This window comes from Triticum aestivum, chromosome 4A (assembly GCF_018294505.1).
Source record: "Triticum aestivum cultivar Chinese Spring chromosome 4A, IWGSC CS RefSeq v2.1, whole genome shotgun sequence".
NCBI lineage: Eukaryota > Viridiplantae > Streptophyta > Magnoliopsida > Poales > Poaceae > Triticum > Triticum aestivum.
Window position 1 is genome coordinate 739791384 of NC_057803.1, and position 22523 is coordinate 739813906.

General features: G+C 46.1%; 3 protein-coding genes across 3 annotated transcripts; 2 read left to right on the forward strand and 1 right to left on the reverse strand.

Annotated features, from left to right (window-relative positions):
• Positions 1 to 857: 857 nt before the first annotated feature.
• LOC123083519 (homeobox protein BEL1 homolog) lies at positions 858 to 3683 on the reverse strand. The gene is made up of 4 exons (XM_044505545.1): positions 2924 to 3683; positions 1924 to 2330; positions 1608 to 1668; positions 858 to 1488 (listed from the first exon to the last, which is right to left on the reverse strand). The coding sequence occupies exons 1-4, from the start codon at positions 3470 to 3472 to the stop codon at positions 1015 to 1017; spliced, it is 1491 nt and encodes a 496-aa protein (XP_044361480.1). The 5' UTR covers positions 3473 to 3683; the 3' UTR covers positions 858 to 1014.
• A 7816-nt stretch (positions 3684 to 11499) lies between these two features.
• Positions 11500 to 15450, forward strand: LOC123088484 (uncharacterized). The gene is made up of 3 exons (XM_044510688.1): positions 11500 to 11745; positions 11824 to 12020; positions 14908 to 15450. The coding sequence occupies exons 1-3, from the start codon at positions 11632 to 11634 to the stop codon at positions 15197 to 15199; spliced, it is 603 nt and encodes a 200-aa protein (XP_044366623.1). The 5' UTR covers positions 11500 to 11631; the 3' UTR covers positions 15200 to 15450.
• Positions 15451 to 16247: 797 nt separating this feature from the next.
• Positions 16248 to 17771, forward strand: LOC123083520 (expansin-A17). The gene is made up of 2 exons (XM_044505546.1): positions 16248 to 16497; positions 16787 to 17771. The coding sequence occupies exons 1-2, from the start codon at positions 16299 to 16301 to the stop codon at positions 17419 to 17421; spliced, it is 834 nt and encodes a 277-aa protein (XP_044361481.1). The 5' UTR covers positions 16248 to 16298; the 3' UTR covers positions 17422 to 17771.
• Positions 17772 to 22523: the final 4752 nt, after the last annotated feature.

Sequence of the window (22523 nt, forward strand, 5' to 3'; positions counted from 1 at the left end):
AAAATTATCCTGCTAGTATTACTGCAAAAAGGTGAGATTGCACAAGAACATACCGTCGTTGGAGTCATCGGAAGCTAGCCAGTCATAGTCGTATCCAAGATCACAGGCCCGGTCTTCGTTCTCCTCAATTGAATCCCAATTAGGTGCTGGATGCAAGTCTAGATCAACCATGTTTTCTGTTGGCCACGTACTGGAAGAAGGGGAAAATGAAGAAAACCAGGGGGAGTTGACTCATTTTGTACACGAGAACATATTTTAAAATCTGCATTCTGTTGGCGCCAAGTGACTTCCCTCCCTTTTTCTCTTTGCCGCGCGAGCTCATTTTCCTATAGGAGGCAACAGAGTTATTTGCATCGCTGATTTCTTGGGATACGGGGATTGCATGTGCCATGCAAGGCCGGCAGCGTATCTGCATGCAGCGGCCAAATTAGTGGAAGCTCACCTAATTAATTTCCAACGCTAAGCTAATACCAGGGGTAGTATTGTCCCAGATGCTCCAAAAATTGCTGCCTTGGTCACCGAGCTGGAAAAAATGCACCTTAGATAAAGGAACGGAGGGAGTATATTTCAACCAAAAATATCCACTTCGATTGTGAAAATAGTTAACAAAAAAAAGAATTTTCAAGGATAGGTTAAAATGGTTACAATATTTCGTGAAGTATGTTATGTGGTCTCAAATTAATGCTCCACCAGATTTTGAGAAGAATTTTTAGCAGTCAAGAGAAGAAGCAAACCCTCATATATAGGACAAAAGAACGACAATCTAAAGTTGATGTAGCATCCAACCACATTTTACCATAGGTATTTTTACGTTGAGACCTCGTTTCTTAGTTCTTACTACAAGTTTTCAGGCACGAAATAAATAAATAGTGGTCATAGACATTTATAATTAACCTTTTTACTTAAGTTGTACTACAATATACACATATTCAATCAATCGGTGCAGGTTGCCTAAGAATCCGGTAGCACCTATAGGGGTTGTAGCACTATATTATGTTCTTGTCTCCTAGGCTCCTAGCCTACGAAATCATGCAGCAGCTCAGACCCCATGAGGTTCTTATACGGTAGCACCATGTCTTCCTCCTCAGCTCCAATCATGAGCGGCGATTGTTGTTGCGTGATCATCGCCGGTGATGCAAACGCCTGTTGTTGCTGGAGTCCCAAGGTAAGCGACACCACACCACTGCCGCCATCACCGTGCAGACTTGAGTAGCCATGGAGAAATTGTCTGCTGTCGGCAACAAAGGAGGATGGGATGAAGCCGTCGCCAGGGTTGTTTTTGCTGCTAAAGCGATGGCAACTTTCATCTGTTGTTGTCGTAACCGTTGTCCATGCTGCCAAGTTGTTATTGTGTTGATCCGCGGGAGCAGGTTCACCTCTGCCACTGCTAGCACCGTGGTCGTCATGTTGTATGGTTTCTTCTGCATACATCTTCTCTATCATGGGCTTCCATAGCCTAACCCTTGCATTGATGAACCAGTTGGAAACCTAGAAAATGAGTTAGGTTCTACTAGTTAACTGTATAATTGTCATGCATTCATATTCACAGAAAAAACATATGAAAAAGATTAAGGTAGTTATCTGCTGCTCATGTTTGAATAACGAACCTGGCTTCTTGATAACCCTGATTGGCGCGCCAAAATGTGCTTGTCTACGTCATTCGGATACCTGTTGATTCACATAGTTCTCTTTAATTCATTTCATCAAGTACCTTCCCTTTTATACTTTTTTTAGAAGTCCTTTTATACTTTTTAGTCTTTTGTGTTTTTAAAACCTTGGTCGCCTAAAATTGCACTCTTTGGTGTGGGGAAACTTCAGTAAGATGGTGGCACAACTTCCGTATATAAGTTATATAGAGTGACTATTTGGACATGAGATAGTTTGATGTTGAAGACGGAGATAGATTGTTTGGAACACACGTACGGGTGGAGGAAGTGCTCAAAGAGCCACGAGCGGAGGACGGCGACGGCGTGCTCTGGCAGGCCGCGCTGGGGCCGCCATGGGCAGCTCTCAATGGCGGCGGCACCGCCATATTGTTGGAACGCCCTTTGTCGCCTCAGGCATTGGTCCACAACCCTTAGCCTCGGCGTGTCCCCTTTTGATGCACCCGGTGCTACCAACATGCCGTTGGCATCCCTGCTCTCCCCCACTGACTTCTTCAAAGTTCGTATCTGCCCCATGAGCGCATCCCTCAGGCACCGGAAGTGGCGTGACATGGCACGCATCGCCAGCTTCGTGTACACGTGTGCTGCCCCCGTGCCGGCCACCGCCTCGAACGACAACTCTGTCGCCCGCATTTTCTCACGGTATCGCCGGTAGCACCTGTCCACCTTCATAATACATGATACCAGTTGAATTCATTGATAATGAAGCTAGGATCCTTCTTAATTTAGTTTAGGATAGTTATACTCTCTTGCTGTAGTTAGTAATTCTTACCACAAAAATGACATCTTGATTTCAGGCATGTACACATGAATAAGTGTATAATCATGTGGGTGACACAAGAAACAACAGGACTACATTTTTTATCTCGAAAAAAAAACAAGATGCAGCTCGGCAAAAAAATGAAGACAAGGAAATTAATTAAGGTGAGAATATATAAGTGAATTTATTAAAAGTTGCTTTGTTAATTGCAGAGATAGAGGGTGAAAAGTTGTAATATATAAGAGCGAGGATAGAAACATCAGAATCTGTATCAATCACGTATGCACTGTGTGCCAATGTGGACATATTTATTGGATTCCTTCCAGGAAACTTCACCAAAGTAAGTACTCACAAGAAAATAACTGACTCAAAAGTTGCAAGTGAGGGTGAGAGCTAGGCATGGCTCTGTAAATTAATCATAAGATCAATCGAGACGAGTATATAGGCAGTAACTAACTAGTAGCAACAAGGACAATGGTAGGCTTGTGGCTGTACCTACCTCTTCAACCATGGACAGTAGCCTGGCCTTCCTCCTCTCGAGCGCCATGTAATCCATGGAGCTTACAGAAGGGTTGGCGCCCCATGGACCACAAGCCGGTGAGGACGCCTCCACGTCGTCATCCCGCTTCGGAGCTTGCATCATCATCACGCCGCCGTTCATGGCATCCCCTTCAAGGCTGCAGAACTCACGGAGCAGTTCCTTCGCGGGGCCCAGGTACCTGGAGCTATTTAACCGGAAGGGCTGCTGCTGCTGCTGCATGGACATCATCCACGGTGGCGCCATCGTGAAAGGTTGCAGCTCATGCTCGCCGCCGGCCAGCGAATAAGACGGTCCACCACCGGCCGGGCCATAGAGAGAGAGCGTCGACACTTGCGGTGGCCATGACCTATCATGGGCACCTCCTGGTCGTGGTGGCATGTCGTCGTGGAGGGCGAGGAGGCCGTGGTGGTCGAAGGCCATGGCCATGGCGGCGGGGCTGGGAGTCACCGGCGACGACGAGGAGGAGAAGCCGAGGAGGTGGTGGTGGTGTTCATGGGATGCCATCATTGGTATATAGTACACCTCTAAAAGTATCAAGAGAGAAGAATTCCACTACTTGCAAGTATGCTATAGTATATGTGTATGTGTATCATATATAGCACAGCTCTTGTGTAGCAAATAAGGATTGACATGCAAGCATGAAGAGAGAAGAATTCCAAGCTAAGGGGAGAGAGAGAGAGAGAGAGAGAGAGAGAGAGAGAGAGTTGGTGGCTTACACTTGCTCTTGCGTTACCTTTATGCACTTGTGTGGTCTCGGTGGATCCTAGGAATAAGTTTGTATGGATATGCATCGATATCATCTACATGCACACCGATGTGTGTGTCAGTGTGAGAGGCTGCATCTTAGCTTTTGCCACTTTGATGAACCTAACTACTTCCATTTCATCTTAACTAGCCGTACGCCGGGATCTAGTCAAACATATGCTCTCTCTGGTCGATATGCAGGGCCCGTTGTATTTTGAAAAAAATCATGGTAATACATGTCTCATTTATATCATAAGGATCAAAGTATAAGTCACGTATATACCGGCCTGGCAAAACTAAATAAATAGCAGAATCGTTAGTCTTTGCACAAAGAAGCACCAGCCAAAAAGTAAAACTACATACAAGACCGAAGAAACCTCTGAGCTTGGCAACAACGCCTGTCACCTGCCTCTGGCACCACCACAGCAGCCACCAAAGGAAAAAAATGACGGATCACCTCCACACCCGAGCTTGACGCGGCTCCATCACTGATATACAGCTTTGTGGACCTCCAAGGTGGCTCGCCAAAAGGAAAACCATACCGTTGAACTAATCAGACCGGGGCAACACTCCGGACACGCCATCGAACTTCAGATCTGACACCGCCACATGACTAAGACGTCGGAGGAGGATACCGTACCTACCATCCACGTACCACGAACCCAGCACACAATCCACCATCTTCTTGATGCCGCCGATGCAGACCACAATTTTCATTCGCTTCTAGACTACCTCCCAAGCCCCGTGTCGGCGCTGAAGCAAACACTTTTGCGATGACGGAGCACGAGGACACAGGTCCACCAAGAAGATGCCGTCGCCACGGTACCATCCTAACTTGAACAGGCTGGATTCCAAATCCATCCCCAACCATAGGAATGTCACCTCGTTGGAAGTAGGATCTGAAGGAACTTTACTGGGCACCGCCATCGCCGTCGCCATAGCCAAGATGATGAACAACCTAAAAAACATCTACTTTGGCCTAAAACTATCCACACGCGTGTATCCGGCAACACCCCTTATCACCGATGACCGAGGTAGTCGATTTAACTAAGAATACACAAGTTCTATACCAAAAATTATACCGTCAGCTTTGCATTTCCTAGTAATCAAGACTCAAAATATGAGGGGTTTCTGTATACCAGACCAAAGGGTGTCATATACTCCCTCCCTCCCATAATGTAAGACGTTTTTTGTCTTACATTATGGGACGGAGGGAGTAGTATATACTTACTATGTATACATTTTAAGACTTGAAAAGAAGCCCTAGGACAGACGTATATAGCTAATCTACAATGTTCATATTAATTGGTACTGCAAGTGTACTGATAATAGAGATGAGAAAATTATATTACGGAACTAAAATGGGAGCTTTCCATGGTCCGAGCAAAGTATGGTGGTACTAGTAGCATGTACATAATATGCACACATTTTCCACTGAATTTATTCGCTTTCTGCATCAATGGACCACTTCTCTTTCAGCTAGTTGCAGCCTCTTGTGGTCCAAGCATATTGGATTGTTACACCATGTATTTTCCCCTCCATCAATCAGTAAGTACGTTTGTCATCCCAATTAGTTGATGTATCGTTATGTATATATGAGCCACATAATTAAGGAAAATCTTTCAAAACATTGAAAAACCATATGTCAATTGTCAAAGGTTCCTGTAGGCTCATAAATGATATTTTACTGTATACTGAAAGGATCATGTAACTAATAATACGGAGCGAATTAATGGGGCAGTCATTACTCACTCCATCCAAAATATAAGGCGCATTACTATATTTCATGCTAAATTTTAGAACTTTTGTTAAACACATTTACGTCATATATCCCTTTACTACTTTCTAGAATATAATAATTATGTGAAAATCATAAATTTTGAACTAACCGTATCTTGAAAGTTTTGGAAAGTCAAATGCACCTTATATTTTGAGACGGGGGTGCAGTTTAGTTTGATTATTACTTCTTAACGACAATTGTTCATTAGTCTCAGCAAACAACCCTCTCTACGTAGAGCTAGTTAGAGCCACAGAAAATGTGCTCCAAATTTCAGTGCAGATCGGCATCAACATTGGTGTCCAAAAGGAATAGTACGAAACCAGTGGGCCTTTCATTTCACACCATGAATGCTAATAAATAAGTAATGTAATAGGTCAAACGGCTATCAACGTTGTACTCTAAAGTTTTGAGAAAAAAATGTGTAGTATACCTTTGTCCCAAATTACATGGCTTTCCAGATCCCCGTAGTCAAAATTTATTTGAATCTGACTACGGGTATATGAAGGGTACTTATTTAGATTCGTACTGAATACTTTTTTCATTACATAAATTTCCTTGTTTTTGTAATGACATGAATTTTTTAAGAATTTTGTTGGAGGCCGTGCCAACATCTAAGACATCATGTGTTTTGGAGAAGAGAGAATAACCTTTTGGACATGTCAGCTATACTTCTAGAACTCGTCTGCTGAACTCTTTTTTGCATACCCTGTAACTTATTGTCTATAAACGATGATAGGCCTGAATAGAATATCCCGACATGTATAAGATTTTTTTTCCTGCAAAACAAATCCAACATAGCTTACTCATGTAGCCACGGGTTTTTAATTTGACCTCCGTAAACCGTCTTTTTCAAGGCCATTGCTTTGCACCATTAGCAATAAATTTTTGTTGTGTCTATCCAAGAATGCAGGGCTTTCAAAATGAAATTGTTAGTAAGGCTGGTCATAGTGGGGAGTAATTTAGACTAGTAACACGCATATTTTACTAGTCTAAAATGAAATTGTTAGTACAGCTTAAGATGTTTTTGAGTTAACTCTTTTTGCTAAGCCGTTACACAACTAATGCCCCACAAGGATACATGAGGTGCTGGACTGTTGGCGGTTTTTGACCCCTTGTGTTGGTTGGGGCTGGGACACATGCAACCATCAATCAATCAATTAATGGTTGTACTATGATTCGTACGTACTGCATAGACTTGTCAATCTTAATAGGGGTTATTTCCATGTGCTGAAATTTGGTGCTTAGCTCAACCGCTGCCGACGCATTACATTGTAGTACTACCCAACTATATTGCTAGCCACATATAGGACCATAGTTATTAGTAGCTACATGCCTGCAGCCAGCATGTGTTTGATCCAACGTTAAACCAAATCGAAACCTTGTAGCTAACTAGAGCACAAACTAAGAAGCAAAAATTATGATCGGTGATTTGGCGTGTGATTTGATCAAGGATGAATGTAGGCATGTTTTGTTTGCGTCGCTGTCGCCGCTTGAGAGGCCTTAATCTGCCCACGTTTGTCTTAGGCCGGGGATCATCCCCACCACATATATATCTTTGCATATGCCTTGTAATATATATGGTCGACACCTTGGGGGCATGATGTGAAGCTTCACCTGCACCTCCTCCTGGTCTTGCCTTTCCCAAGGTTTATTGATAACGACTAGCAAGGTTGATCAAGCAAAATTAATAGAGTTAGTTTAGATAAATCATGCTCCTTCTGTTCGGTTTTATTCGACCGGAGGTGCCAAAATGCTAAGAACAAGGCGAAATATAATTTTTAGTTACCGAGCACTTGTAAAATTTACATGAGAAATTTAACTTGTGTGTGTCATTAATACACCTTCAAGTGGCAGAGAGGCTGATTGGCCGGCATTCTGTGTGATTTTTTATTGAACAATGGTAGGGTCACGAAGGACCCAAAGTTGAACTATATACAGACATGAGAAAAGTATAACTCACACAAGGACCTAACTGAAAAAAAGAATATACCAAGGCCCAACCCACAAAACAACATAAAGCTGAGTGGAATTGTCTCTTATATATTTCATTAGACGATGTATGCAACGGTTTTAGCGCCTGATAGCTGAATAGGGCTCGCGCGCGCCGCTTGATTGACACTCGCTCACATGAAGCCTCCTATCTCGCTTGCTCTGGGACACATTAGAAACTCCACCAGTTGATCCTTGAACACTGACCCTTTGACTATTCAATAATTTGACCGTTGACTTTAGAAAAAAAGATCTACAAATTTGAATTAAAAAACATAAATTTTGAAAACGAACATAAACTTGATAATTTCATAAAACTAATTAATAAATTAGTTTAAAACCTTCAAAAAATTTAAATGTCACAAATTTGAAAAAAAGTTCACCAAAATTAGGGGAAAAGTTAACAATTTCGAAAATAATTCACACATTTGCAACGATATTATTAAAATTGTAAAAAATTGTGATTTCAAAATCTTCACAGATTTGAAAATGTCCATGGATTTTTTGAAAAACCTTAAAATTATAGATAAAAACAGAAACTAAAATAAAAACGAAAGATGAAAGAAAAACGAACTAAAAAACAAACAAAGAAGAAAATAACAAAAATGAAAAACAAACAAAATCCTGAACAAAAACCGGTGAAAAAAACAACAAAAACCCAGGCAAGTTAACTAGATTTTTTTTTGAGTGTAGGCCAGTAAACTAGAGGGATCCTTCTAACCAGTGCCGGGAACAAACTCATTTCGGCCATCCCATTCATGCAAACTAGACGTCGGAGCCAGTTACTGGGCTGAAGTAGTAACATTTAAAAAATAAATCTTTGCGAGATGGAGCCTGCGCTCGCGTCGGAGTCGCTTTAAATGATCAGGCCCAGGTAGGTTCCAGGTTAGTTCAAGGATAGTTTATCCTTTTTCCTGTTCATGGTAAATGTGTATACGAATTATATTTGATTTACAAAAAATGTATAAAAAGATTATGAAAAATGTAGACATCAATAAACATATATTTTAAAAATGTTAATTATGTATTTGAAAAATGTTAAACATGCGTAGTAAATGTTCAGGTTGTATAGAAAAATGTACAGTACACATAAAAATATATACACGAACATTTATTGAAAAACCATTAATCAAGTATTTGAAAAAATGTTGAGAATATGTAGAAAATCTTTCTACTATATACCAAAAGTGTACAATGTATGCGAAAAAAAGTAGACATCAAAACATATATTTTAAAACATGTTGACCATGTATTTGAGAAATGCTAAACATGCCTAAAACAATGTAGACATATTTGTTTTTTGAAAAAAAAAGGGTAATCATGTATTTGAAAGATGATGAACATGTATAAAAAATGTTTCTACTATATATGAAGAATGTAGAATGTATATAGAAAAAGTAGAGATTGTAACATATATTTAAACAATGTTGATCAAGTATTTGAAATATATTAAACATGTATTAAAAAATGTTTCTGGAATTTATAAAAAAATGGTATGTGTTGGAAATAAAAAAGTAAGAAACAAAAGAAAGAAGAAAGAAAGATAAAATCGAATCTGCGCTATACATGCACCGACTTAAGCGACAACCGACAGGTTAAAGGCAACCCGTAATGGGCTGGCAACTCAAGATGTGGCCCGTTAATGCATTCTTGTTTACTGTGTTTTCTAAAAATAGAAAAAAAAATCCTAATATACCTTTAAATATTTTTAAAACAAACATAAAACATAGGGAAATATTATATATAAACAAAAATATTCAGATCCCTCACAAAAATGTCCATGTGTTCAGATATAAATGTTGATGTATTTGTAAAAAGTGTTCGTCGCATATTTAAAAAATATGTGTACAGGTGAGAAAAAAATCATTTATTGAAAAAGTCCATGTTTTTAAAAAGTTCACTCATTTCATCTTAATTACATTCATGTTTTTAAAACATATTCACGTATTTAGAAAAAAAAATATTGCAATCAAAACAACAACAAAACCAACAAAAATGAAAGAAAGGGGAAATATAAAAATAAAATAGATAACAACTAAGGAAAATACGGCAAAACAGAAAAGGAAACAAAAATGACATAGGAAAAATAATAGCTAGGGCTCTGCTACTGGGCTCTGACCCACTAGCGAAAACTTGCAGGCGTCGCGTCATGAATCCCTCCTAGGACTACACTTTTCTTTTTAGTATAGAAAAAATGGCTAGCTTCGAGTGTTGTGGTAGGCGGTAGAACGGGATGAATCCAAAAGAAAGTGTGCAATCCAATACTTATGGTTGCATGTGATGCGGAAGGCAAGAACACACAAGGTTCCTCTTGGCTCGGACTTAGGGTTAAGAAGGTGGTGGGGGGGGGTGCATGCCATCATCGGAGAAGAAGAATTTCTCTCGAGCCTTAAAGGTTGTGGGGCAGCGACAGAACCATGAAGAAAGTGGTTGGGAAGTTGGGATAGGAGGGTAGTGAGGAGGTGCAAAGTAACGTTGGTTGCGGGTGGCGACGATGGTGGCCTTGAGCGGTGGTGACGGTCTTTTCTCCTACTCTCATATCGAATAGCAACACGACAAACCAAGTGTTGTCAGTATTAAGCTACGTTGGCATTACGATAGATTCTCTTAGTCTCATTTTCCTACGACAACCCAGTTCAGCTACTACAAACTAAGGCTTAAAACTCTTGGGGCTTCATACCGATGGAGAAATCGTGGTTCCTTTCCAAAATTGAAAGAGGAAAAACATTGTGCATTTATATCCAATCACCGACTCCTGTCTCCCTCCCCACCCTCGCACCTAATCCCCACAATATCACTCCCGCTACAACTCCCCCGGTGTCTTGCTACGCAGAGCTCAGTGAGAAGTATCTATCGCTGGAGCCGGACTGGCCAAGATCGAGACTGATGACCTTGTGCCCAACGTCCCTGTCAGCTGGACGCCTGGTCCTCACTCAGGGCACAGTCAGCTGTGTATAGTTCAATTCAACACATGTTCAACATTTTCATATATTTCACTTCAACAGACTTTCAGTGTTGCCGTGGATTTCAATTCAATGCCCGTTCACAAGCAGCTATGTACAATGATAGTGATCTCGTCCGCATATGAAGTATGAAAGCAGCACGATCATGTCATATTTAAGTCTTTATTTTCATATCTACACTATCACGAACATCTCCTGCAAACATCAATCAAGAATTCATCTACAACATAAGTAAAAAAACCCACAACAATTACATCCAGGGGCATCACTACATTTTAATGGATAATTCAGACTGAGAATATCATATAGCAATACATGGAACGAACCAGACTGCTGATTCTTATGGATTTTGCGCACAGACAATCGTTGAAAATTTTCCCAGAATCTGATTCCACAGAATCTGCAAGTAAAAAGAACATGCCCCTTAGAGTCTAGCATCAGCCAGGGTGGATAACAAGCCTGCTCGGCTTATTTAGGCTCGGCTTGTTAGGGACCGTGATCATTAAGGCCTGGCTTGTGAAGCCGGTTAGCCTTATAACGAGCTAAAATTTAAAGGTCGGGCTCGGTTCATTAAAAGCTCGTGAGCGCTCGTTAAAGTTACAAATAGCACAACATGCGTTATTTTCACGGTCACAACTCGCCTAATCGCCTTCCACTGCGCAGCAAAACACACAAGAAATTGGTCATGCAACAAGGGAATAAATCAGAATAAATTGCAGACTAAAGGTTGCAGAGGGAGGCGGGCTGGTTGAACGTGACTGCCTGAAGTAAACCTAGTCTACCGAGAATATTAACGAGTTCACCCGCAAAAAAAAAAAAAGAGAATATTAACGAGTTTAAGTTGTAAATCTTATTACCTCTGTTGTGCTTTGTATTGCCATGATTAAAGATGAGTAGATTGGAGGTTTGGCTCATCATGAACAGTTGAAGTTGAGAATTAAAATGGGCTCGGTTCATCAAGAAATGAGGTCCAGCTAAAACGGGCCGACCAAAAGAGGCCTTGTTAAGCTCGCCGAGCCTTGGCCTACGGCCCTCTTTAAAAAGGGAAAAGGGAAACCCCCATTAATATCCAGTCACCGACGCATGGGTCCCAGCACCCACTCCCACTCCCACTAGCGTCTCCCCACACCGAGCTCAGTGAGCAAGAAGCAGCCGCCGCCGGAGCCGGAGCTGGTCGAGACTCGACGCCGATGGCCGGGTTCGCCACCTCGCGGCCGGCCTCCCTCGCGCTCTGCGGCTTCCTCATCTTCCTCAACGTCTTCGCCTTCCTCCTCGCCGTCGGCGCCGAGCAGCGACGCAGCACCGTACGAATCCCTCCTCCTCCTCCTCCCTCCTCCGTTCGCGCGCCGCGCTGGCTTATGATGCCCTTCTCTCTCTCGCAGGGCAAGGTGGTGCCGGACGAGTACGACGAGCGCTCCTACTGCCTCTACGACACCGACGCCTCCACCGTCTACGGCGTCTGCGCCTTCTTCGTGCTCCTCCTCGCGCAGCTGCTGGTCTCCGGCGTCACCCGCTGCCTCTGCTTCGGCCCGGCCCTCTCCTCCCGCGGCTGCGCCGTCGCCGCCTTCGCCGTCTCCTGGTACGCCTCGCTCAACCCTAGATTCGGCTCGATTCGTGCTCTGTTCGTGGAGTGTACGGAGAGATCTGCTTCTCTTACTTCAGAACTACTACTATGACTTGGGAGTGTAAAATTGTTTTTCTTGTGAGTATAAAATCAATCTTACCAGCTGAAAATTTTAGAATGCACCATGATCATTCGTGCCTGTATCCTTCTGCGTATCAAGCTTGGTCTATAGCAGAGCGAATCTGAGGTATCATACATTGTACATTATACTAGATATCGTAGATGCATAGTGGAAAATCTGCGGCTGTCTTGTACTTAATCTGCCAGGACACTGGTCTCTTAAGATTTGGCACCGAGGCACACCAACTGTGATGCACTAAATTGGATTCAAGTATCAACAACCAAGGCAATTTGTGTTGGTTAATTGTAACTAGCAGACTGATCATTCGTGCTCCAAAGCCAAGTATTGAAACTTTTTATGGGTATCTCGACAACATTTTATTAAACACTTCAGTTGGATTACTTTCTGACAAGACCTCCAGCTTAGGCAAGGTTACTCAGTCTGCCCATTATAGGAATTTTTAATTCAACTTGCACTCCTCCACGTTGTGGCCCTGCAATCCTGCAGATTCTTCAGGTTGGACAATATTATTCCCTTATAAATGAAAAAAAGAGTACTCACACCAATCCACTCGATTCCTAGTGGGATGGATGAAACTCACACTTGTTCTGCAAGTGTATGTTCAGTTTCTTTTAGGAGGTATGTTGAATTAGTGTGATTGTGTCAATGTTGGTGCCTGGTTGTGCCTAACCCTGTCATTTCAAGTTCCGTTGTTCAAAAGAGCAATGTATTTTCTTTTACCAAATTCTGTTGGATCATAAAACAAATTCTTCCTGGAACTAGCCTGCTATCGAAAGGCTTCTCAGTGTGTTAATTCATATTCTACAAGTCCAACCGTAACAGCACAACCTGCATTTTAGACTTGTCATCATAGTGTAGGCCATGCTATTCCTCCAGGCTTCTCTGGAACAATCATGTAAAACAACGAGCAATGCGTGTGCTGTGACCCACCACATGTGGTCTCTGTGACAATGACAAAGCAGTTTTCCATGTTTGTACCCTTGCCCACACCATCGCTGGACGACGACAATCAGCATCGTCATGTTACCATAATTTCATCTCTATCTCTATGCCCCCATCAGGCGTCAGCGCTTCTCACAAAAGCAGATAAGGCTTCACTAATGCGCTAATGCGTGTATGCAGTTACTCAACCTCCTTCCTCAAGTAGTACATGGGCCAACACAGCCACGACAATGAACAAAGATCTGAACATTTTAGCCTAAAAAAAGATGTGGACATTTAGTTCTTTTTGAGCAAATGATATATTTAATCCTTTTTGGCTGCTGATTTTTTAAGGAAAAGTTAAGAGCCGCAGATTACCTGGAAAAACATTAATTTCTAATTGTATTACTAGTACTCATCCAGTACTCGAAAAGTTGTCTTTTTGGACACTAGATGTTTCTAAGGTCTTCTGGAACACATATAAGAGTGTACACGTGCTCGCTCTAGGTGAGATAAGACCAGGTTCTGTGAAGATATAAAAAACATAAGTTGGACGCACTAAAAAAAATTCTGGAGTACCATTACAACTGCAATAAAAGGTAAACCAATGGCGCCACATGCGTGGCATGTATGGCTTACTTGTATGTTTAAGCTGCAGAACCAATTTGACAGTGTGCTTGTTCCATGGTCGGAGCACAAATAGAAAGTTATTTATGGGTGTTTTGATTCTTTTTTTTTTGAGTTGGGCTGTTTTGATCCTTGAAAGAAATATTTAGTGTGGAGCCTACATTCTAAGGTGTAGTGTCCAGTAATGCTGCCAGAACTATTGTATGTAAAGTCTATAAGTTTATTTCTAAACAGTACAATGCATGAGCATTTCTAAGAAAATCTTTTAATTAGCTAAATGTTTGTTTATTATTTCTTTTCATGTCTTTTTTGATGTTTTCCTCTAATTCTAGCTAGCATATTGTCAAGGTTCTGTTCCATCATGATTAGATCTTTGTAAGTCCTAGCTAGCATACTTCAGGGGCTTCAAGCTTGATGTTCTTAATGCACACATTTTCATTGAGGATATTTAATGAAGTGTCTTTGTTTTATAGTGGAACATATTTCTATACTCTAGAATGAAGGGTGATTTATCATAACGGTCAATAACTCTTTAGATTCTTGCACATCTGCATTTTCTGTTATGATTTTACCAAGCAGTGCATGTGGTTGGCATCACATACTGTCTTTTGAGCTTTCCTATTCTTCGGCACTCATTTCCATAATATTACCATTACCTCAAGTTTGTTCTTTTAAGTTGTCATTTTTTAATTTTTATTAATTGGTTATTATGGTATCAGTGGCTCTCTTACTCTCTGTTACATTCTAACGCTATTTCCTAATAAACCGAATTCAGAAGTCTATACTTAATTGTTCTGAAACCATGAGTAAGTAAAGTGATCTGAGCAAAGCAATTAAGTAATTTATGAATTTTCGTTGTCTTGGGAATGTTATGGTTTATGTAATTTATGAAATACTATTGTCTGGGAATGTATATGGTGTGGAGAAAAGTGACTCTTATTAGGACTCGAAAAATACAAGCAATGTGACAATCTCATTAGAAGCAGAGTAGGAGCAATTAGGAGCACTAGATTATTATTACTGTGAGAACCTCATAATAGCAGGAAAAAGATTTGGAGAAGTCGATTATAGATTGTTTCGGCGACATTGTTCCTTTCTCAGTAATAATTGTTACTTACACTCGATACCCAGGACTGCTGTGCATAAAAGGGTGTCCATTAGACATACTACAGTTTATCATTCTGACAATGCCTTGTTCATACCTGTTCCCAGGCTGACGTTCCTCGTCGCGGAGGCCTGCCTCGTCGGAGGATCCGCGAAGAACGCATACCACACCAAGTACCTCGGCTACTACACGAAGCACGACCTGGTCAGCTGCGCCGCGCTCCGCAAGGGGGTGTTTGCGGCAGCCGCCGCCATGATGCTCATCAACCTGGCGGCCTCCCTGGTGTACTACTGGAGCTACTCGAAGGCGGCAGACGGCGGGTTCATCAAGCACCAGAACGAGGCCGGCGTGGGCATGACCGACTACGGCCTCGACAGGGGCGGCGGCCCCGGGCTCTGAGTGAGTGAGGCTTTGTGTTGCTTTGCTTGTTGTGAACTGGGCTGGGAGGTTGCTGTAGCTTGTGTGTGCCTGAAGCTTTATGCTTCCAGGATGTGATGGTCCGAGCGATGCGGAAACGGTACTGTAACTGCATCATATGTTTATGATGTCGATCGCCTTGGGTGATATCGTCTTCGGGGTGTACTCTAGAAACAATGGTGCTTGAGCTGTCATGGTAAAAGTAAAACATTGCGGTGTAATGCTGCATTTCACATGCTGGTTTAGTTATGTTACTTTCTTGTTCGTGTAGGCCGTGGTGCTAGTGAGGTGGCTCATATGTTGGCTAAGATAGAGTGAGACCACTCATATGTTGGTTTATTTGATGTGTTGGCATTGTATCCATGACCTTGTAGACTCTGAATGTTTGTGGAATGAATGAGTCAGCCTTGATAAAAAAAAAGATGAAGGCTACAACATAATGTGGGACCTTATCAACTCCAACAAAAGAAAAGGAAATAGCCTTTTGGAAACTGGGAAGTCTTGTTTGGAAAATGTTCTAGTGTACATGATGTACACTTTGTACAGCTCAGAAGGTTGAATGGTTTTGGAAAATGGGAAGTCTTTTGTGTGGCAGAAAATTAAAAATATTCTTATTTTGGCAAAAAGGCAAATCTTCAAGTTCTTTTTTAGATGAAGTCAAACATTTAAATTTCTTTTTGAGGAAAAGTCAAAGATTTAAGTGTTTTTTTGGGTAAGATTTAAGTGTTTATGATATTCTTTTTATATAAATGATGGTCGACGAAGCCCAGGTTCGTGGGGCTGCACTGGCCAGTGGGCTTCTTCCGGCCCACGACGATGGAACACAAACCACCACCACCACCAACGCAGACGTGCGCCCATGAATGCATGAATTGTGTCGGCCGGCCCGGAGAAAAGAAACCGAGGAAAATCGTGCGCCCAACTCGTTCAGACGGGCGGCAACACGGACGTGGCGCCGACCAACTTTGTGCTCCGCTCTGCTATAAACTTGCATTCGCCTGAGAAGAGTACGCATCGACCAGCTCCGGCGTACGACATCGATCGACTGGCTAGGAAAGGAATCCACCTTGGAGGATCGGCCATGGCGAGGACTACTCCGGCGACTGTAGCGGTGTCGGTGGTGCTGTTTGCGGCGGCCGCGGCCCAGCTGGCCAGCGCCGGCATTCCTGACCACTACTGGCCGGCGCCGTCGGCCCCTTCCACCGGCTTCCCGACGTACGGCTGGGAGAACGCCCACGCCACCTTCTACGGCTCCGACTCCGGCCTCGGCCACGACTTCGGTACGTGCCCCTCATAGCACACCCGCCTGCACCGTGCATGCACACCGCGTAGGCACGCTGACTAAGTTCATACGTTTTCCAGAGTCGCGATTTTGTTATTCGATTCTATGACTTTACGATTCAAAGTAATTTCTATGATTCTATTCTATGATATTGGTTCATAGAATCTATGTTTCTACGATCGTGATAGTTAATATTCTATGGTTTGTGATCATATGTCATCGGACCTTCAATCCGATTCAAAATCGCGATTCTGACAACCTTGCACACACGCATATGCATTGTGCAGGCGGCGCGTGCGGGTACAGCGGCAGCGACATCGCCTCACTCTACTCGACGAGGACGGCGGCGATGAGCACCCCGCTGTTCGCCAAAGGGAACGGCTGCGGGCGGTGCTACGAGATCCGGTGCGTGCAGTCCAAGTGGTGCGTGCCGGGGTCGCCCTCCGTCGTCATCACTGGCACCAACCTCTGCCCGCCCAACTGGTACCAGGCCAGCGACGACGGCGGCTGGTGCAACCCGCCGCGGAGGCACTTCGACATGGCCCCGCCCTCCTTCTACGAGCTCGCCGGAAGGGCCGCCGGCATCGTGCCCGTCCAGTACCGCCGCGTGCCGTGCGAGAGGAAGGGCGGCGTCCAGTTCTGCCTCATGGGGAACCCCTACTGGCTGCTCGTCCACATCAACAACGTCGGCGGCGGCGGCGACATCGGCCAGATAGCCGTCAGGGAGACGGGCGGGGTGTGGATCCAGATGACGCAGAACTGGGGGATCACGTTCCAGGCCTTCTTCGAGCTGGACAGGTCCAAGGGGCTCCAATTCATTATCACCGGCGGCACCGACGGCAAGACCATCGTCGTCGGCGACGCCGTCCCCGCCTGGTGGAGCACCGGCCTCTGCTACCAGGGATCAAACAACTTCTGGTAGTAGACCCGTTCCATCCATGGCCACGATATATACTCGCTCCGTCCGAAAATACTTGTCATCAAAATGATACATATCCTTTTATCCATTTTGATGACAAGTATTTTAGGACGGAGGGAATATATTCCTTCCTACATACTTCGATCGATTCACCGTCATCGATGCTGTTTGCAAGTGTTTTTGTTTCAGTAATTAATCCCCTCCTTGTGTTCTCGACTTCAGTTTTAATTTGTTCACTGGAGCTATCTCTGTAATTTTTTGTACAAGACTTAGAGCTTGATTTGTCTCTACCCCATCTTTATGATGCATGCAACACGTACCCTCAATTAGCCCACAAACAAATTGTGGACGCACTTTGCCATTCAACATGGACCTGTATTTGTTCGTGGAAGTGTCTACCTGCTTGTTTCAGAAGCAAACCTGCCAAAGTTTCACGGGAGTCCAAACATCCACATGACCAACCAAAACCCACCACATGCTCGTCTCTACTCCGTACGTGCAAGGTCGCTCCTATTACGGCTTCGGTTGAATGTGTGCGATCGTAACACCGGTTCCGGTTGAGACATATATAGCTTCGAGGAGGACTCCGCAACTTGAGCTCCGATCAAGGCCATCCTAGATCCGTCAGGAAAGCCCATCTCATGGAGCCGATACAGACGCGGTCATTTGGGGAGGGGGAGGGGGTGTGTTGCTCCTAGCCCGGTTGGCATCTCTAGGTCTGTTCTAGAACGGCAGCGAATGTTACGCGCCAGAAGACGCAAAAGGTGGAATACAGTGCCGAGGGTATCAAAATGGAGCCTAGGTTCTACAGACGGTGTACGCATGGACAAATTCGACTGGCATTCCAGACTTGTCGAAATTTAGGGTAAAACCACGGGAGGGGGTATCACCCCACTTCCATGTGTGGCCTGCGAGAGGTGCCACCCGAGAGTCTCCCGCACAATTTTGCCTCCCACACTATTAAAAAAAAGGCCTAATGTGAAGCACATTAGAGCATCTCCAGCCGTTCGGCCACCAGGGCGCAGAAAAACCGCGGCCTGGGGGCGAGCCGGTGCTAGTTCGGTCCCTAGGGCCGGCCTAGCTCCCAGTCACGCCCCGAGCCGCCCCCCCAGCCACGGCAAAATTCAAACATAGTCGTTCCCGCGCCCAAAATAAACGCCACAATCCGGCGATCAAGCGGTCTAGATCGGCGGCCGGATGAAATGTTCGGCGTACAAAAAAGCAGGAAAGGACGGAAGCGCGCATCAGGCGGCGAGGTCGGCCTCCGGTGTCGCCGGAGTCGGCGTGCGCGGGCTTGACGGGGCCTCTGTGCTTGGCTACGTGGCTTCTGAGCTGCGGGCAGTCTCGGCGACATCAACGGCCGGGCTTGGCGGCGGCGGCGGCGTGTGCGTGGGCGTCGTGGGCGTGGGCGGCGTGGACGTGGGCAGCGTCGCCGAGGGAAGCTGGTCCAGGATGAGGCCAACGTGCGCCCTGTACCATGCCTTGACTGCCTCGTCGGTGCTCTGGAGCATGTCCGCCCCGCCCAGCAGGAAAGCCAGGTCGGTATTCCTCTTTTTCGCGGCGACGTTGGTCCGGAGTAGGTCGAGCTTGACGGCGTTGGTCGACATCAACGCCGACCAACGCGCCTCGGTCTTCTCTTCACGAAGGGCGGCCCGGACCTGTGCGTCGGCGAGGTAGTGCTGGATGGACTCCTGCACGCGAGTTGTGGCCGCGTCGGCGTGTTTCCCCTTCTTGGCACCTTTGTTGCCGTCCGGCTGCCCATCTGACACGCCCGGAGCCGGCGCGTCAGGCTTGTAGGTCTCCTTGGCCTTCTCGAGGGTGCGCCGGACTTCCGCCCACTTGTCACACTTGTTAATGCGCTTGTAGACGTGGATGTACTTGAACTCGGCGTCGTTGTTGCCCTGCCGATACAGGCCGAACATGCGTAGCAACTGCGCGGGGACGAACAAACAGTTGGCATGTGAACGGCGAAAAGAGGCAGGAGACCGGCGTAGCATACCTGATCCTCAATGCTGGCGCCGCTCTCCGGGCGACCGACAACCTCCTCGACGATCCCATGCCGTTTGTTGCACGCCCCCTGGATACGCCCCCAATGATTCGCCATCGCCTTCGCCCCGCGCTGCATGTAGACGCCTTTGAAGTAGGGGTCGATGAGCTTGCGCTCGTCGAACTCGGCCTTGATGCGCGCCCAGTACGTCTCGATGCTCTAGTTCGCGCCGGTGGTCGGGTCGAGGCAGACGACTTTCCATGCTTCGGCGAGGCATTCCTCCTCTTTGGACGCCCACTTGATGCGCGGCTCTGGCCTGGCCGGCGCCTTCTTCTTCTTGCGCCCCCTCGCCAGCTCCTCGTCCTCCTCCTCGTGCTCCTCGTCCTGCTCCTCCTGTTCCTCGTTGCCGTAGACGTAGCCGAGCTCGCCGTCTATGCCGCCGCTGAGATCCACTGTCTCGTTCGCGGTGAAACCGGGAGACGCGGCGGCCGCGGCCGAACCTTCCGCGATGATTTCGTCCATGTCGGCCTCGGTCTCGTCGGCGCCGCCGAGGTGAGAGAAGTGCATCGTGCAATGGCGAATAGGGGGCGTCGGGGAGGACGCGTACACGGACGGCGAGTAGTTGTATGGAGGGTACTGCACGCCGGCAAAGGCGGGCGAGGGCGTGCGCTGGGCCGGGTGGCCATGGGGGAAGGCGACGTTCGGGTTGAACCCACCATGTGCGTCCCCGTCGGCGTAGCCCGGCGACCCCCAGGGCGCGTACTGCGCGTGGTTGCCGGGGGGGATTCATCATCCCTGCGCGAGCCGCCTCGGCCTCGGCCTGGTCAGTGGCAGCGGCGCCCGCAGCCGCGCACGCCGCGTTGTCACGGGCCTTCTTGGTGAGGGCCCTGTTCCGCCGGTCGGCGGCGACGGCCTCCCGTCGCTGTACTTCCACCCTCCAATCGGCGTTTGACATGCCCGGTGACTTGGACGGCGGCGCCCTCGGCTTCCTCTGCTTCGGCTGGGCGACGGAGGCGGTAGCGGTTGCCGCGGCGCGGGGGGTGGCATACTTCTTCAGCGGCATGGCGGCCGGCTGGGAGGCGAGCGGGAGGGAGAATAGTGGGAAGAAAGGGGCAAATGGGAGGGAAGTGGGGGAAAAGCGGGAAGAAACGACGGGAAGAGGTGCTCGACTCGCTGACAGGGCGGACCCACACGCCCCTTTCGCTTGTGCCGGTGCCCCAGGCGCCCCCCAGGGCGCCGGGTTCTGCCTGGGTCCGCCGACACCAATTTCGGCCCGAGCCGGCGAAAAACGGGCTTCTGGGGGGGGGGGGGCGACTGGGCCATTTTTTCGTTGTCGGCGCGGAAAAAACGCCTGGGGAGGGCCTGTTGGGGGCGCGGCTGGAGATGCTCTTAGTCACGGTTTGTAACAAAACCGGCACTAATGTGATCATTAGTGCCGGTCCCACCGGTTAGGGGGCGAAGATCATTAGTACCGGTTCGTGCCACGAACCGGTAATAAAGAGGTTGTTGCAGTCTGTGGTCGGGCTGGGACCCCACCAGCACCTTTAGTACCGGTTCATGCCACAAACCGGTACTAGAGGTTTCTACTTGATTCATTCTGCAACGGTTTTTTAGTCACACCTCACTCCGCTAACAGAGTTTTTACCACCTTAAATATGTTACTTCTCAAACTATCACAACCACTTGGTCTTCATTGAACTCTATGTGTAAAATTTGTGGCCACAATATGAGTCTTCTCTGGTTTCTAAAAACCGGTGAGGACTCATATCGTCAATTTAGATTGTACACAAAAAGATCATTGATGATCAATATATTTTTGATGCATTTCTCTGTAGTAGTAGCGCGTTTTGGCTGAAAGGCGGTACTGATTAATGTATTTTTATGTATATTTTTACATGTTTACACAATTTTATTAACTTATTATAACTCCGAACTTTTTCTGCGTTCAGATGCACAATTCAAATCCACGTCATCAACTTTCAACCCTTTCTGACATAACTTTGACAATGTTTTGAGAGCTAAATGACCGTGAAATTGAAAAACACTACAAAATAAACTCTGAAAAGGTTAAAACTTGGAAAGGTATCATCATTTCACCCGCATATCATGTGCAAAAAAGTAGAGAGGGTTACAGCAAAAACTAGATACACTTCGTGTACAAACTGGACAATCTCTTTCGAAGTATCATGGTTTTGGACGAAAACTCATCTGTTACACCGGTTATTCAATATTTTAATAACTTATTACAACTCCGGACTTTTTCTACGTTCAGATGCACAATTCAAATCAACGTCATCAACTTTCAACCCTTTCTGACATAATTTGCTATTTTTGATGCATTTACTGATTTGTTTTGTGACCCAAATAACTTATTACAACTCTGGAGTTTTTCTGCGTTCAGATGCACAATTCAAACTATTCAAATTTAAATACAGCAAAAAAACTACTCAGAAATAAATATACAAACCACAAAAGAAAAAAAACTATACAAAAAAAGTTATTTCCACGCTGCCCAGTGAGCCTGCTCGGCTTTAGGTCTGCTTATGTAGGCCCATAAGGCCTAGCAGACTCACAGGGTAGCGCGGCAAAGTTAGGCCCAGAGGCCTGCATTAGAGAGGAGCTCGAAGGAACAGCCGCGACTGGGTTTATAAACCAGTGTGGCTGCCCTTCGCTCGGCGAGGTGGGACTAAACATTATGCACCGCGGAAGTGGAGCGCACCCACTTTAGTACCGGTACTAAAGGGGGTTGCTTCCCACCGCTTGGCCTAGCCAAATTCAACCTTTAGTACCGGTTCCTGACTCCAACCGGTACTAAAGGCCTCCCCTATATAAGCAGCACTTATGAAAATTTCAGTTATCATCTCTGTTCGTCTGTTCGTCGTGCCCGTCCCGCGCCGCCCCCGTTGCCATCGTCGCCGCCCCCATCGGTGCCCCGCCCCCGGCCGTCGCCGCCCCCAGCCCCGTCGCCGGCCCCGTCGCGCGTGTCCCGTCGGTGCCCCGGCCCGTCCCTGTCGCCTCGCATCGCCGGTCGTCTCCCCGCTGTAAGATCGATCGACCGGCGCCCTGGCCGGCTCCTTGCCGCTCGCCGGCAGCCTCTTTGCACATGCACACACGCGCA

Coding starts and splice junctions, on each gene's coding strand:
- LOC123083519 (XM_044505545.1), bottom strand. CDS start 3,472: ATGATGGCATCCCATGAACACCACCACCACCTCCTCGGCTTCTCCTCC. Junction 2,331..2,923: donor TACTGTCCATGGTTGAAGAG/GTAGGTACAGCC, acceptor TGTATTATGAAG/GTGGACAGGTGCTACCGGCG. Junction 1,669..1,923: donor TTTGAGCACTTCCTCCACCC/GTACGTGTGTTC, acceptor GTGAATCAACAG/GTATCCGAATGACGTAGACA.
- LOC123088484 (XM_044510688.1), top strand. CDS start 11,632: ATGGCCGGGTTCGCCACCTCGCGGCCGGCCTCCCTCGCGCTCTGCGGC. Junction 11,746..11,823: donor CCGAGCAGCGACGCAGCACC/GTACGAATCCCT, acceptor TCTCTCTCGCAG/GGCAAGGTGGTGCCGGACGA. Junction 12,021..14,907: donor GCCGCCTTCGCCGTCTCCTG/GTACGCCTCGCT, acceptor ACCTGTTCCCAG/GCTGACGTTCCTCGTCGCGG.
- LOC123083520 (XM_044505546.1), top strand. CDS start 16,299: ATGGCGAGGACTACTCCGGCGACTGTAGCGGTGTCGGTGGTGCTGTTT. Junction 16,498..16,786: donor CGGCCTCGGCCACGACTTCG/GTACGTGCCCCT, acceptor TGCATTGTGCAG/GCGGCGCGTGCGGGTACAGC.